We start from the raw sequence: 17496 nt of genomic DNA on the forward strand, positions 1-17496 counted from the left end.
AGGGGTCACAGCTTAAGGATAAGGGGGAAGTCTTTTAGGACCGAGATGAGAAAACATTTCTTCACACAGAGTGGTGAGTCTGTGGAATTCTCTGCCACAGAAGGTAGTTGAGGCCAGTTCATTGGCTATATTTAAGAGGGAGTTAGATGTGGCCCTTGTGGCTAAAGGGATCAGGGGGTATGGAGAGAAGGCAGGTACAGGTTACTGAGCTGGATGATCAGCCATGATCATATTGAATGGCGGTGCAGGCTCGAAGGGTCGAATGGCCTACTCCTGCACCTATTTTCTATGTTACAAGGCTCTGACTTTCTGATGAAGGGCATTGACATTAACTCTTTTTCCATTCCACTGATGCTGACCATTTCTAGCATTTTCTGTTTTTAGTCACTTGTCTTATGATTACAGGGGTATGCTTGTCTTGATGGTAACTAATTTCTGCAGCTATTTGCTGTTTAGATGAGGTTGTTTTTACACCACATCATTATCTAGTCATTGTATTTGCCAAAATAAACAATGGTTTTTCTTGCCGTGCTAAAATATACATTTTATATTGCAGGGTTGAGGTGGAAGATCGCAGTGAGGCATTTTTGAGGGCACTTCAGTCCAACGTTACTCAGTCTACAAGAATTGTAAGAGATCACATCAACATTTTCATAACTTAATTTCAAAGAATGCAAAAGCAGAGCTGGAGATGCAGGCCCCTCCAGCATAGGGTCATGGTATATCCTGAGTGAAATATTGCCCATGCAGAATGAATCATCCTCCATTGGCTGTTCCATTATGTACCCATACCAATCTTCCAGCCTGCCTTGAGTCTATGGAGTATGTCAATGTGCCAATCCTGGGTAGGCCACTGAAACTGCTTTGAATGTTTTTTTGGTGAGGAAAATGGAGGTATTTAATGGCAGGATGACAATAGTAGGGACATTGAGAGAGGGATGAAATTTGGGTGGGGTCTGTGAAATATATCTTCGTCCGTGTTTGTGATCATTGCCTGTCACTCAGCGGGCAGATTATTGGTGTCCATGTTAATATGAATGCACTCTGTCCGCACTGGCACCTGGTCTCTAGTCTTCTTGGATCTCTTTGCCACTGTCCCAAAACTTTGCTCTGTCACTTGGGTCGTTGCCTGTGTGGCAGCCAGCTTGTGGTAAAAGAATTCACTCACAGGTGACTTCCACGTGTCAGAGCTGCAGTTCACTCTGTCCTGGGAACTACTGGAGAAGGTGATGATGATTGCCAGAGACTTCACTGAGAAGATTTTGCATGTTTCGAGGTTACATGGTGCTATCTATATCTACATCTTTAAGGGAAGATGGTATTATTGATAGAATTAAAAATAAAGATGTTTAGGAAGAATCTAAGAGAAAATTGATTGTTGAAGAAGCATCAGTGGTAGCAGGGAGAATGAAACTTTGTTTTGTTCAAATGAACTTTCTGCCCCTCAACAGGTGGTTTGTGTCCTTCCATCTAACCGCAAAGACAAATACGATACAATCAAGAAATACTTGTGTGTTGAATGCCCAACTCCGAGTCAGTGTGTTGTTGCCCGGACCTTGAGCAAGCCTCAGGCACTGATGGCTATCGCCACAAAAATTGCTTTACAGATTAATTGTAAAATGGGCGGTGAACTGTGGAGTGTTGAGATACCGGTAAGTATTTGCACAAAAATGAAAATTAACATCTTTTTATATTTCAAGGTGAAATGATTCCTTAAAAGTTTCAGCTTTTCATAAAGATCAAAGCAGTACATGCCCTTAAATATTAGACCTTTCTGGTATTGTGGTATGGGAGACTGAAGCATTGTTTAATCCATCTGCAGCGTGGATTCAAATGACCACAAAGCCAAGAAAACCGTGGAAGTGTCAATTAGTCAGTAATGTTTCAAGGCACATGTGCAAGTGCAAGCTCACTGACTGAGTGCGAGGAGATTCAGATATTAACATTGTGAATCGTGAAATTATTGTCAATGGATAAAAAAGGTTTAGAGGGATATGGGCCAAACGCAGGCAAATGGACAACCTTAGATGGGGCATCTGAGTTCGACCAAAGGGCCTGTTTCAGTGTTTTATGACTGTAAAACAATGGAATTTGTTTCAGACCAGAAATAAAAACAATGCCTTGCATTTATTTTTTTAAGAAATGTCCCTAATTCTCCACAGTCCTTCCTCGAGAGGCTTGTGGCTCCATCTAGTCAAGACTGGACATGCCTCAATGCTTCCAGTGTTGTCCAAGGAAAAAGAGCCATTATGAGGCAGTGATCATAATATGATAAGTTTTACTCTACAAATTGAAAGGGAGAAGGGAAAATCGGAAGTGTCAGTATTACAGTATAGCAAAGGGGATTACAGGGGCATGAGGCAGGAGTTGGCCAAAATTGACTGGAAGGAGGCCCTAGCAGGGAAGACGGTGGAACAACAATGGCAGGTATTCCTGGGAGTAATGAAGAGGTTGCAGGATCAATTTATCCCAAAGCGGAGGAAAGATTCTAAGGGGAGTAAGAGGCACCCGTGGCTGACAAGGGAAGTCAAGGGCAGCATAAAAATAAAAGAGAATAGGTATAACATAGCAAAGAAGAGCGGGAAGCCAGAGGATTGGGACTCTTTAAAAGAGCAACAGAAGATAACTAAAAAGGCAGTACGGGGAGAAAAGATGAGGTACGAAGGTAAGCTGGCCAATAATTTAAAGGAGGATAGTAAAAGCTTCTTTAGGTATGTGAAGAGGAAAAAAATAGTTAAGGCAAATGTGGGTCCCTTGAAGGCAGAAGCTGGGGAATTTATTACGGGGAACAAGGAAATGGCAGACGAGTTGAACCGGTACTTTGGATCTGTCTTCACTAAGGAAGATACAAACAATCTCCCAGATGTTCTAGTGGCCAGAGATCCTAGGGTGACGGAGGAACTGAAGGAAATTCACATTAGGCAGGAAATAGTGTTGGGTAGACTGATGGGACTGAAGGCTGATAAATCCCCACGGCCTGATGGTCTGCATCCCAGGGTACTTAAGGAGGTGGCTCTAGAAATCATGGACACATTGGTGATCATTTTCCAATGTTCTACAGATTCAGAATCAGTTCCTGTGGATTGGAGGATAGCTAATGTTATCCTAATTTTTAAGAAAGGAGGGAGAGAGAAAACAGGAAATTATAGACCAGTTAGTCTGACATCAGTGGTGGGGAAGATGCTGGAGTCAATCATAAAAGACGAAATTGCGGAGCATTTGGATAGAAGTAACAGGATCGTTCTGAGTCAGCATGACAATAGACAATAGGTGCAGGAGTAGGCCATTCGGCCCTTCGAGCCAGCACCGCCATTCAATGTGCTCATGGCTGATCATTCTCAATCAGTACCCCGTTCCTGCTTTCTCCCCATACCCCCTGACTCCGCTATCCTTAAGTGCTCTATCTAGCTCTCTCTTGAATGTATTCAGAGAATTGGCCTCCACTGCCCTCTGAGGCAGAGAATTCCACAGATTCACAACTCTCTGACTAAAAAAGTTTTTCCTCAACTCTGTTCTAAATGGCCTACCCCTTATTCTTAAACTGTGGCCCCTGGTTCTGGACTCCCCCAACATTGGGAACATGTTTCCTGCCTCTAACATGTCCAACCCCTTAATAATCTTATACGTTTCGATAAGATACCCTCTCATCCTTCTAAATTCCAGTGTATACAAACCTAGTCGCTCCAGTCTTTCAACATATGACAGTCCCGCCATTCCGGGAATTAGCCTAGTAAACCTACGCTGCACGCCCTCAATAGCAAGAATATCCTTCCTCAAATTTGGAGACCAAAACTGCACACAGTACTCCAGGTGCGGTCTCACTAGGGCCCTGACAACTGCAGAAGGACCTCTTTGCTCCTATACTCAACTCCTCTTGTTATGAATGCCAACATTCCATTGGCTTTCTTCACTGCCTGCTGTACCTGCATGCTTCCTTTCAGTGACTGATGCACTAAGACACCCAGATCACGTTGTACGTCCCCTTTTCCTAACTTGACACCATTCAAATAATAATCTGCCTTCCTATTCTTACCACCAAAGTGGATAACCTCACACTTATCCACATTAAACTGCATCTGCCATGCATCCGCCCACTCACACAACCTGTCCAAGCATGGATTTATGAAGGGGAAATCATGATTGACTAATTTTCTGGAATTTCTTGAGGATGTAACTAGGAAAATTGACAGGGGAGAGCCGGTGGATGTGGTGTACCTCGACTTTCAGAAAGCCTTCGACAAGGTCCCACATAGGAGATTAGTGGGCAAAATTAGAGCACATGGTATTGGAGGTAGGGTACTGACATAGATAGAAAATTGGTTGGCAGACAGAAAGCAAAGAGTGGGCATAAATGGGTCCCTTTCAGAATGGCAGGCAGTGACTAGTGGGGTACCGCAAGGCTCGGTGCTGGGACCGCAGCTATTTACAATGTACATTAATGACTTGGATGAAGGGATTAAAAGTACCATTAGCAAATTTGCAGATGATACAAAGCTGGGTGGTAGTGTGAACTGTGAGGAAGATGCTATGAGGTTGCAGGGTGACTTGGACAAGTTGTGTGAGTGGGCGGATGCATGGCAGATGCAATTTAATGTGGATAAGTGTGAGGTTATCCACTTTGGTGCTAAGAATAGGAAGGCAGATTATTATCTGAATGGCAAATTATTATCTGAATGGAAAAGGGGACGTACAACGAGATCTGGGTGTCCTAGTGCATCAGTCACTGAAAGGAAGCATGCAGGTACAGCAGGCAGTGAAGAAAGCCAATGGAATGATGGCCCTCATAACAAGAGGAGTTGAGTATAAGAGCAAAGAGGTCCTTCTACAGTTGTACAGGGCCCTAGTGAGACCGCACCTGGAGTACTGTGTGCAGTTCTGGTCTCCAAATTTGAGGAAGGATATTCTTGCTATTGAGGGTGTGCAGCCTAGGTTTACTCGGTTAATTCCCGGAATGGCGGGACTGTCGTATGTTGAAAGACTGGAACGACTAGGCTTGTATACACTGGAATTTAGAAGGATGAAAGGGGATCTTATTGAAACATATAAGATTATTAAGGGGTAGGACACGTTAGAGGCAGGAAACATGTTCCCATTGTTGGGGGAGTCCAGAACCAGGGGCCACAGTTTTAGAATAAGGGGTAGACCATTTAGAACAGAGATGAGGAAAAACGTTTTAAGTCAGAGTTGTAAATCTGTGGAATTCTCTGCCTCAGAAGGCAGGGGAGGCCAGTTCTCTGAACGCTTTCAAGAGAGAGCTAGATAAAGCTCTTAAGGATAGTGGAGTCAGGGGGTATGGGGAGAAGGCAGGAACGGGGTACTGATTGAGAATGATCAGCCATGATCACATTGAATGGGGGTGCTGGCTCGAAGGGTCAAATGGCCTACTCCTGCACCTATTGTCTATTGTCCATATCTTCCAAGGTAATCCACTTGTTTTATCCTGCTAAACAGGAACTGGAAGACTTATTCATCACAGAGCTATTCCTCTGATTATCAATTTCATACTAATCTCAATATAAATAAGGGTTTCTACCATTCTGTTATTTTACAGATAGTGTGGTTGGAAACATTTGCTTATTTAAAAGTATTCTGAATAGCCTTGTAATTTGGGAGATAGTCATCCAGATTACCATCATCTCCCTCATCCAATATTTAACTGGATATACTTGTGTAAAGAACATTAGAGGAAATATCAGTCATTGACATCCCAAATGCTCAGCACTTCATAAAAAGTTGAAATGCAGTTACAACACCAACAGGTGTTGCCATTTAAACAAAACTCTGCATGCTAAGTTGTGAAACACTGCATAACCAAACCTTTTACTACACATTGGTAGTTACTAACATCGTCAGATAGTGTTATCCTTAGTGGGGTTTTCCCCCCTCAATTTCTTTTAATTGAAAATAGCTTCAAAATAGTAACATTTCTGAATAGTCCAGCCATACTGATGGTCCTGGATTGCAGATTGGTTCTGTGATGGAGTGATTCATACTTTAGAATTTGGATGGATATTGCAGTGTGGATTATTTACACTTAATTGTATCTGAATTCATGGGTCATTTTTTACATGGTGAATATTTTACAGCTCAAACAGCTGATGGTGATTGGAATAGACTGTTACCATGATAATGCTGCTGGAAGAAAATCAATTGCAGGATTTGTTGCCAGTCTTAATCAGACAATAACCAGGTGAGCTCTAATTGAAATCGTCATTGGAAAACTGTTACTATTTGGGAATGTTGTAGAAAATAGACAATAGGTGCAGGAGTAGGCCATTCGGCCCTTCGAGCCAACACCACCATTCAATGAGATCATGGCTGATCATTCTCAATCAGTACCCCGTTCCTGCCTTCTCACCATACCCCCTGACTCCGCTATCCTTAAGAGCTCTATCTAGATCTCTCTTCAATGCATTCAGAGAATTGGCCTCCACTGCCTTCTGAGGCAGAGAATTCCACAGATTCACAACTCTGACTGAAAAAGTGTTTCCTCATCTCCGTTCTAAATGGTCTACCCCTTATTCTTAAACTGTGGCCCCTGGTTCTGGACTCCCCCAACATTGGGAACATGTTTCCTGCCTCTAACGTGTCCAACCCCTTAATAATCTTATACGTTTCAATAAAATCCCCTCTCATCCTTCTAAATTCCAGTGTATACAAGCCTAGTCGCTCCAGTCTTTCAACATATGACAGTCCCGCCATTCCGGAAATTAACCTAGTAAACCTACGCTGCACGCCCTCAATAACAAGAATATCCTTCCTCAAATTTGGAGACCAAAACTGCACACCGTGCTCCAGGTGCGGTCTCACTAGGGCCCTGTACAACTGCAGAAGGACCTCTTTGCTCCTATACTCAATTCCTCTTGTTATGAAGGCCATCATTCCATTGGCTTTCTTCACCGCCTGCTGTACCTGCATGCTTACTTTCAGTGACTGATGCACTAGGACACCCAGATCTCGTTGTACTGACTTGACACCATTCAGATAATAATCTTCCTTCCTATTCTACCACCAAAGTGGATAACCTCACACTTATCCACATTAAACTGCATCTGCCATGCATCCGCCCACTCACACAACCTGTCCAAGTCACCCTGCAACCTCATAGCATCTTCCTCACAGTTCACACTGCCACCCAGCTTTGTATCATCTGCAAATTTGCTAATGGTACTTTTAATCCCTTCATCCAAGTCATTAATGTACATTGTAAATAGCTGCGGTCAGAGCCCCTAGCCTTGCGGTACCCCACTAGTCACTGCCTGCCATTCTGAAAGGGACCCATTTATCCCCACTCTTTGCTTTGTCTGTCAACCAATTTTCTATCCATGTCAAGTACCTTACCTCCAATACCATGCGCTCTAATTTTGCCCTCCAATCTCCTATGTGGGACCTTGTCGAAGGCTTTCTGAAAGTCGAGGTACACCACATCCACCGGCTATCCCCTGTCAATTTTCCTAGTTACATCCACAAGAAATTCCAGAAGATTAGTCGATCATGATTTCCCCTTCGTAAATCCATGCTGACTCAGAACGATCCTGTTACTGCTATCCAAATGCTCCGCAATTTCATCTTTTATGATTGACTCCAGCATCTTCCCCACCACTGATGTCAGACTAACTGGTCTATAATTTCCCGTTTTCTTTCTCCCTCCTTTCTTAAAAATTAGGATAACATTAGCTATCCTCCAATCCACAGGAACTGATTCTGAATCTGTAGAACATTGGAAAATGATCACCAATGTGTCCATGATTTCTAGAGCCACCTCCTTAAGTACCCTGGGATGCAGACCATCAGGCCGTGGGGATTTATCAGCCTTCAGTCCCATCAGTCTACCCAACACTATTTCCTGCCTAATGTGAATTTCCTTCAGTTCCTCCGTAACCCTAGGATCTCTGACCACTAGAACATCTGGGAGATTGTTTGTATCTTCCTTAGTGAAGACAGATCCAAAGTACCGGTTCAACTCGTCTGCCATTTCCTTGTTCCCCATAATAAATTCCCCTGCTTCTGTCTTCAAGGGACCCACATTTGCCTTGACTATTTTTTTCCTCTTCACGTACCTAAAGAAGCTTTTACTATCCTCCTTTATATTATTGGCTAGTTTACCCTCGTACCTCATCTTTTCTCCCCGTATTGCCTTTTTAGTTATCTTCTGTTGCTCTTTTAAAGAGTCCCAATCCTCTGTCTTCCCACTCTTCTTTGCTATGTTATACATCTTCTCTTTTATTTTTATGCGGTCCTTGACTTCCCTTGTCAGCCACGGGTGCCTCTTACTCCCCTTAGAATCTTTCCTCCTCTTTGGGATAAATTGATCCTACAACTTCTGCATTATTCCCAGGAATACCTGCCATTGCTGTTCCACCGTCTTCCCTGCTAGGGCCTCCTTCCAGTCAATTTTGGCCAACTCCTGCCTCATGCCTCTGTAATCCCCTTTGCTATACTGTAATACTGACACTTCCGATTTTCCCTTCTCCCTCTCAATTTGTAGAGCAAAACTTATCATATTGTGGTCACTGCCTCCTAATGGCTCTTTTACCTCGTGTCCCCTTATCAGATCAGGTTCATTACACAACACTAAATCCAGAATTGCCTTCTCCCTGGTAGGCTCCAGTACAAGCTGTTCTAAGAATCCATCTCGGAGGCACTCCACAAACACTCTTTCCTGGGGTCCATTACCAACCTGATTTTCCCAGTCTACCTGCATGTTGAAATCTCCCATAACCACCGTGGCATTACATTTGCGACATGCCAATTTTAGCTCCTGATTCAACTTGCACCCTATGTCGAGGCTACTGTTTGGGGGGCTGTAGGTGACTCCCATTAGGGTCTTATTACCCTTGCAATTCCTCATTTCTATCCATACTGGTTCTACATCTGACTATGTCACCCCTTGCAAGGGAGTGAATATCATTCCTTACCAACAGAGCGACCCCACCCCCTCTGCCCATCTGTCTGTCTTTTCTATATGTTGTGTACCCCTGAATATTCAGTTGCCAGCCCTGGTCCTCTTGTAGCCATGTCTCAGTGATTCCCACAACATCATACTTGCCAATGTCTAATTGAGCCTCAAGCTCATCCACTTTATTTTTTATACTTCGCGCATTTAAATACAACACTTTAACTTCGGTATTCACCTCCCGTCTCACACCGGTCACAAACCCCAACTGAAATATCACAGCTCTGCCCTGAGTTGTAAGGTTAAAATAAAATTAACTGTTCACATTTTCAGAAGCTTGTCAATGAACTATATTTCCTTTTAAAAGAAGCCACTCTGTAGCAATATGAACTATTCATCTACAACCCTGCATGGGAGTTTAGTTTAGAGATACAGTGCAGAAGCAGGCCCTTCGGCCCTACCGTCCACACCGACCAGCAATCACCGCGCATTAACACTACGCTACCCGCACTCGGGACAAGTTTACATTTATACCAAGCCAATTAACCTACAAACACATGTGGAGAGTGGGAGGAAACCAAAGATCTCGGCAAAAACCCATATGGTCACAGGAAGAACATACAAACTCCATACAGACAGCATCTGTAGTCAGGATAAGACACTGGTCTCTGGTACTGTGAGGTAACAGCTCTACCGCTACGCCACCATGCTGCCCATTTATGAATAAATATTACATTTTCAGAGAATACTTCCTCTTTTCCTCTAGCTTGTTTGGCTTTTTGGAATAAACCAATCCATTTCTTTTTTAAACTTTCACAGCTCTGATGTAAGATCTTCAATTTCAAATGTCAACTATTTCTGCACAGATGCTAACCAGCTAAATGTTTGCAGCATTTAGTTTTATTTCAGACTTTTAGTGCCTATTGTTTTTTTGGTTGTTTTTTTCAACCTAACCCATAACGTGAGCTTTAGAATGGATTGTAAACAGATGGAGTAGTGCTTTGGGGTTACAGAAATGTAGCAGGTATTTTCTTTGCTCCATCAGGAACATTTTCCTAGAAAGAAAAGGATCTCATCAGATTCTGAAGAAGGGTCCAGACATCCATCCATGTTCTCCAGGGATGCTACCTGACTCGCTGAGTTACTCCAACACTCTGAAACGTTACCTGTCCATGTTGTCCACAGATGCTGCCTGACTCGCTGAGTTACTCCAGCACTTGGTGTCTCTGAACTAACACTTGTAGTTCCTTGTTTCTACATATAATTTTGAGATTCTGAATGCATGTCTTTCAGGCTTTCAAAAACTTATTTTTGACAATAGTGCAAATATGTAGGCAGAATTTGGGTGATGGATTGTAGTACGAGGCGGTCAGAGTAAAGTACTAATCTACCAGTTTTTGTGATTGAAGAATTTCTGCTTAACTGAGTTTTGTGACTAGGTGGTTTTCCCGGTGTATCTTTCAAGATCGTGGACAAGAACTTGTAGACGGTTTGAAAGTTTGCTTGCAAGGTAGGGATGTACATACTGCTTACATCAACTTTTGACCAGCCTTGGAGATGCACTTGGTCTATTAATAATCTGAAAATATACAATAAATGATAAGAGATAAGCACACCCAGGAGCTTGAAGCTTTTGACTCTCTCCCCCATCCTGCTGATGAAGACGGGTTCATGAATCCTCTGCTTTCCATTCCTGAAGTTGAGTCGGCTCCTCGGTGTTGCGAACATTAAGAGCAAGATCCAGTTGCCGTTTAAGAACATGGGTTGCCAGTTTTGCTGCAGGTGACCATTGAAATTGACTAACAATCACTTCTATCGCTACACATGGAATGATACTCTTGTTAAACAGTCAGATACAGTCTTCAGTCCTTTTAGATTGCAATAACAGAAATCAACTTTTAGCTATTAGAAACGCCTTATTTTTGAAGACCTGCTGGGGGATAAATAACAGTTATTGCTGCACTCTCGACCCTTATCCTCTTTACCCCATTGGCATAATTGTTCTTATAATGCAATTTTCATAAATGCTATTTTTCCTATGAACGCAACTATCGTGTAGAGTCAAAGACAGATGTTTTTAGATGCTGGGGAACTAAAGGTCATGTGGGAAATGCAGAACATGGCACTGAAGTAAAATGACAGAAGAGATGAGGGTTTGGATATAGTGAAAAATGCCATTTTATAAATCATCTTCATGGGAAATTCTGAGGTTTTGGAGGGCAGGTGGTGCTGCTGATATAATCACAAATTTATATAATTGGCATTGAAGTCGGGCAGACTTGAAAAGGTCAAAATCAGTACCTGATAGCTGTGGGTTTTGGAGACAGACTCAACGTCCAAGTATGTAGACAAGCTTTTGAATTGCCAGGACATTGAAGCGAGTGGAGCTAATGTTGGCAAATGGATATCTGTGTGCTATATGACTGTAACTCTCAGCAAGCTACAGACACTTAAATGTCCTGCAGATTTTATTTGGATTCAAAATTTTGAGTTTAACTCAAAAGGATTAGAACAGTTACCTATTGGTAAGTTCAGTGGTGTTGCTTAGGTGAATGTGTTTTTTTGTTTCCCAGCTGCTTTAAAGGCATGGCACGCGTGCAACAAGTGTCTGCCTGGTCGAATCATTGTGTACCGTGATGGAGTTGGTGATGGGCAGCTCAACACGGTGGTAAATTACGAGGTTCCACAATTGCTCGATTGTTTGAAATACCTGCCTGACTACAAGTAAGTTATGCAAACATTCTCAAACATTCATTCAGTGAGTTTTTAAATTATTTAATGTCTGTATATTTTCCTTCTTTAGTCCAAAGCTATCAGTGATTGTTGTGAAGAAGCGTGTCAATGCCAGATTTTTTTCACAAGCTGGAGGACGATTACAGAACCCGCCACCCGGAACTGTCATTGATACAGATGTCACAAGACCAGAGTGGTAAAGTATCAGAGATTTGTGCAAAACTTTAGGATTTTAGCTGCTAAAATATTGGAAGTAAAAATCAAACTTTGGCATGTTCTTCCTCCATGATTCAGGTATGACTTCTATATCGTTAGCCAGTCGGTGAAGGTTGGTACTGTCACACCGACACACTATAACGTGGTGTTTGACAACAGTAACCTGAAACCAGATTATATGCAGCGGCTAACCTACAAGTTGTGCCACATGTATTACAATTGGCCGGTAAGTGAAATCTCCACCCGCCTAGAATTAGTGTTTTAAAATGTCCTCCTTAAAGAGTGCCAGTAAATTATTGAGTGTACACTTATTTTTAACTTAACTTTGTACATGTATCAGAGATCTAAAATGTTCTCTGTCATTTGCATCTTCAATGTAACATTTCCTGGCCATTCATCTTTGCCCATGTGTACTGTCACCACTCAATATTCAGGGTGCATTGGAAGAGGACAAGGTTGCTTGAAAGGTGAAATGGGGATAGACAGATGTATTTAAAGCAGAAATTAGTGTGTAATGAAATTGGCCTCAATGCAAGGGTCGGGGTATAAAAGTAAGTCTAGTAAATCCTCCTACAATAGACAATAGACAATAGGTGCAGGAGTAGGCCATTCAGCCCCTCGAGCCAGCACCGCCATTCAATGCGATCATAGCTGATCACTCTCAATCAGTACCCCGTTCCTGCCTTCTCCCCATACCCCCTCACTCCGCTATCCTTAAGAGCTCTATCCAGCTCTCTCTTGAAAGCATCCAACGAACTGGCCTCCACTGCCTTCTGAGGCAGAGAATTCCACACCTTCACCACTCTCTGACTGAAAAAGTTCTTCCTCATCTCCGTTCTAAATGGCCTACCCCTTATTCTTAAACTGTGGCCCCTTGTTCTGGACTCCCCCAACATTGGGAACACGTTTCCTGCCTCTAATGTGTCCAATCCCCTAATTATCTTATATGTTTCAATAAGATCCCCCCTCATCCTTCTAAATTCCAGTGTATACAAGCCCAATCGCTCCAGCCTTTCAACATACGACAGTCCCGCCATTCCGGGAATTAACCTAGTGAACCTACGCTGCACGCCCTCCATTGCAAGAATATCCTTCCTCAAATTTGGAGACCAAAACTAGTAGTTAGTGAGACTACATGAAATACAATGCATACTTTGGTATCATTTAAAGGGGGTTCATTATGTTGATTCTTTGAACACATTAATTATTCTGTGAGGGGAGGTTGGGACTAAACTCTGGAATTGAAAAGTGGGAGATTAACTGGTTGAAACATTCAAGTTCTGTGGGGTCTTGACAATAGACAATAGACATTAGGTGCAGGAGTGGACCATTCAGTCCTTCGAGCCAGCACCGCCATTCAATGCGATCATGGCTGATCACTCTCAATCAGTACCCCGTTCCTGCCTTCTCCCCATACCCCCTCACTCCGCTATCCTTAAGAGCTCTATCCAGCTCTCTCTTGAAAGCATCCAACAAACTGGCCTCCACTGCCTTCTGAGGCAGAGAATTCCACACCTTCACCACTCTCTGACTGAAAAAGTTCTTCCTCATCTCCGTTCTAAATGGCCTACCCCTTATTCTTAAAATGTGGCCTCTTGTTCTGGACTCCCCCAACATTGGGAACATGTTTCCTGCCTCTAATGTGTCCAATCCCCTAATTATCTTATATGTTTCAATAAGATCCCCCCTCATCCTTCTAAATTCCAGTGTATACAAGCCCAATCGCTCCAGCCTTTCAATATACGACAGTCCCGCCATTCCGGGAATTAACCTAGTGAACCTACGCTGCACGCCCTCAATAGCAAGAATATCCTTCCTCAAATTTGGAGACCAAAACTGCACACAGTACTCCAGGTGCGGTCTCACCAGGACCTGGTACAACTGTAGAAGGACCTCTTTGCTCCTATACTCAACTCCTCTTGTTATGAAGGCCAACATTCCATTTGCTTTCTTCACTGCCTGCTGTACCTGCATGCTTCCTTTCAGTGACTGATGCACTAGGACACCCAGATCTCGTTGAACATCCCCTCTTCCTAACTTGACACTATTCAGATAATAATCTGCCTTTCTATTCTTACTTCCAAAGTGAATAACCTCACACTTATCTACATTAAACTGCATCTGCCATGTATCCGCCCACTCACACAACCTGTCCAAGTCACCCTGCAACCTCATTGCATCTTCCTCACAGTTCACACTACCACCCAGCTTAGTATCATCTGCAAATTTGCTAATGGTACTTTTAATCCCTTCATCTAAGTCATTAATGTATATCGTAAATAGCTGCGGTCCCAGCACCGAGCCTTGCGGTACCCCACTAGTCACTGCCTGCCATTCTGAAAGGGACCCATTTATCCCCACTCTTTGCTTTCTGTCTGCCAACCAATTTTCTATCTATGTCAGTACCCTACCTCCAATACCATGTGCTCTAATTTTGCCCACTAATCTCCTATGTGGGACCTTGTCGAAGGCTTTCTGAAAGTCGAGGTACACCACATCCACTGACTCTCCCCTGTCAATTTTCCTAGTTACATCCTCAAAAAATTCCAGTAGATTTGTCAAGCATGATTTCCCCTTCGTAAATCCATGCTGACTCGGAATGATCCTGTTACTGCTATCCAAATGCTCAGCAATTTCGTCTTTTATAATTGACTCCAGCATCTTCCCCACCACTGATGTCAGACTAACTGGTAGACACTGAAGGTATTTTCCCGTTGGTGGTGGAAGAAACCTAGAACTAGGGAGAATAGTTTTGGAGCAAATGGTTGGCTGTTTAAGTTGGAAAGTTGAAGTGAACCTATATTCTTAAAAACATAAACAAGAACATTTCAGAGGATTTAAATTGGGATTGGATAAAATACAAAATGAGTTGTCAGTGCAGATAAACTGATTAAGTGTAATTCAACAATTTGGAAGCAACCTGTGCTTCAGATTGGACCAGGCGCTCTCAATTGCAGATGGAGTGCAAAGGCCACTCTTTATTATTCAAAAGAACTTCATTTCACCTAAAGTTTAAAAGAAACGATGACATTTTGTATTTGAAGTTCAATATTTTCAAATCCTAATGATTGTGAACAAACCTATTGTTTTATAGGGCGTGATCCGTGTGCCCGCCCCTTGCCAGTATGCCCACAAGCTGGCATTCTTGGTGGGGCAGAGTATTCATCGAGAGCCCAGTCTGGCATTAGCTGACCGACTTTATTACCTATGAATATGACAAGCTTTGAATATAACAAGTTTCCGGTCATGAACTCTGTCAAATAAAAGGGATTTTTAAAAGAGTGTGCAATTTATCAAGAATATATTTTCTAGATCAGGGCAATGTTCAATGTTTGCTATCCAACTGTCTGCATATTAATTAATTTGATGCCTTCTGCAACCACGGAAGTTGAGTGCTTGTGGCAAATGTTCCTCTGCTCTCAAATTGAAACCGAGTTGATTGTTGCGTGAGTGGCCTTGTGTGGCACAGGATAGTGCAACTTGTCCTTCACATTCACATCCTTGCAATAATCACCGAGTCAGCAGCCACTGTGTTGTGATGCCACTTGCTCTTTGCTGCCCTCCCACTGTGGCTGAGATTTTCTTCAGGAGTCCTGACCATGTAATCCTAAACCATATTAATTACATTTTTCATTCTGCCATTCAGGAACTGATCCCTTGAACAGCGACTAGAAATTTGTTGCTTGCATAGACCTTTAATTACAAAGATTCATTGTTTTCTTATCTCCATGCTGAGGCCATATACCCTGGTGCTAACATGGTTGCCTAATTTGGATTTTGACATTGATTTCCATGCATCTATTCTATCAGTCCATCTCTGATAAATGCTTTGAGATGGACTCCAGGTATCTATCCAGTGAAGAATCAAGGAACTGGAGATACCAGTTAATACTTAAATTGAAGAAAGTGCTTTGAGTAACTTAGCAGATTTGTCAGCTAAGTTACTCTGGAGAACTGGTGATGTTTCGGACCTGAGGAAGGGCCTCGACCCAAAAGTCACCTAGGAAAAAAAACTGCAGATGCTGGTTAAAAGACACAATGCTGGAGTAACTCAGCGGGTCAGGCAGCATCTCGAGAGAGAGAAGGAATGGGTGACGTTTCGGGTCCAGACCCTTCAGACGGGTGACGTTTCGGGTTGAGACTCTTCACCTATCCATGTTCTCCAGAGATGCTGCCTGACCTGCTGAGTTACTCCAGCACTTTGTGTCCACTATCTACTGAATCTGTGCTGCACCACCTTAAGCCATATATCTTAGGTTTGGTTTGGAGACAAATTCCACACTGTTCTCACAGGAAGTTTTTTGTGTTCTCTACTCTACCCCCCTACAGTTATGGACGCCTCAAATGCAAAACAAAATTGCAGATGTTGGAAATTGGACAGGCTTTGTTCTCAAGTTTAAAAGTTCCAAGGTCCAATTTACCACATCAGCCAAACTGAGACTGGTTTTGAATCATTTTTTGGAAAAAGGTTGAACTAATGGCATAGCCCTGTTAGATATCAAGCTTATCCTACAAACTTCCCTCTTGGGACTAGGAGCTATAGCAGTTATAGTTCCTTACGTTTACTTATAGCTTTTGCTGCCAAAAGATACCATGTGAGTTTTCCTGGTAGATACAAGGAATTGCAGACACTGGTTTACAAAAAAAGGACTGTGCTGGAATAACTCAATGGGTCAGGCAGCATCTCTGGAAAACTTGGATGGGTGATGTTTTGTGCCGGGACACTCTTTCCCCCCCCCCCCCCCCCCCCCCTCTTCCACTGTACACCACTTGGCTCACACCTATTTCCCCCCTCCACTGTATACCACTTGGCTCACACCTATTTCTCCCCCCTCCACTGTATACCACTTGACTCACACCTATTTCCCCCCTCCACTGTACACCACTTGGCTCACACCTATTCCCCCTCCACCTATTGCTTTACAATTCACAAATCTGCAATCCTTTTTATCTCACAACTTCTGTCATTTCATCTGATCTTTGTCCAACCATCAGCCGATAAACATTCCCCTTGCCTGTGTTCACCTATTGCCTGCCAGGCATTGTCCTGCCCCTCCTCTCTTCCAGCTTTCTCCTCTTCTCCCCCCTCCCAACGGTCAATCAATCCGTCTAAAGAAGGGTCTCAAGCCGGAACCGTTTATCCATACTCTCCAGAGATGCTGCCTGACCCGTTGAGTTACTCCAGCACTCTGTGTCTTTGCGATTTTCCTTCATGGGGAGAAAAGTTGGCTGCCTTCCCTGTGGACTTGTAGAAGGATCCCTCTTGCTCCACTCAGTAATGTGATGCATTGAGTCCCAGTGAATCCCATCGTCAAATACTTTGGCAGCCTGTTGTGATGGTAGGCGTGGACACTGATTGTCAAGTTTGAGTTGTGTCAACTACTGAGATTAACTTATTTTACTCTATTACTTTACTCTATTAATATATCTTGTTCAAGAAGTGCCTTATTTCATTATAAATCTTAGCTTTTTCTGTGGAAATTTTTTACTCAAATCACTTTGGAAGGTTTGTAGCACTTTTAACTACTGGAGTTGTTGTTTTGGTTTAATTAGTTATTAAAATTGGCTTTTTGCAAATGTTCCTGATTAAATGTCAATGTTGGGATCTTGTACATGTGGGGGCTATCAAATGCTGCAGCCATTTTGGGGAA

General features: G+C 42.9%; 1 protein-coding gene across 1 annotated transcript in view; it reads left to right on the plus strand.

The window, feature by feature from the left end:
* Positions 1-15056, plus strand: part of piwil1 (piwi-like RNA-mediated gene silencing 1) — a 29892-nt gene extending 14836 nt beyond the window's left edge. The window contains exons 13-20 of the mRNA XM_078421822.1: positions 557-629; positions 1452-1652; positions 6087-6190; positions 10336-10406; positions 11470-11620; positions 11700-11825; positions 11924-12071; positions 14940-15056. Of these exons, the coding sequence (XP_078277948.1) occupies positions 557-629; positions 1452-1652; positions 6087-6190; positions 10336-10406; positions 11470-11620; positions 11700-11825; positions 11924-12071; positions 14940-15056 (991 nt within the window). The remainder of the gene's footprint in view (positions 1-556; positions 630-1451; positions 1653-6086; positions 6191-10335; positions 10407-11469; positions 11621-11699; positions 11826-11923; positions 12072-14939) is intronic.
* Positions 15057-17496: the final 2440 nt, after the last annotated feature.

Source organism: Rhinoraja longicauda, chromosome 25, assembly GCF_053455715.1.
Source record: "Rhinoraja longicauda isolate Sanriku21f chromosome 25, sRhiLon1.1, whole genome shotgun sequence".
NCBI lineage: Eukaryota > Metazoa > Chordata > Chondrichthyes > Rajiformes > Arhynchobatidae > Rhinoraja > Rhinoraja longicauda.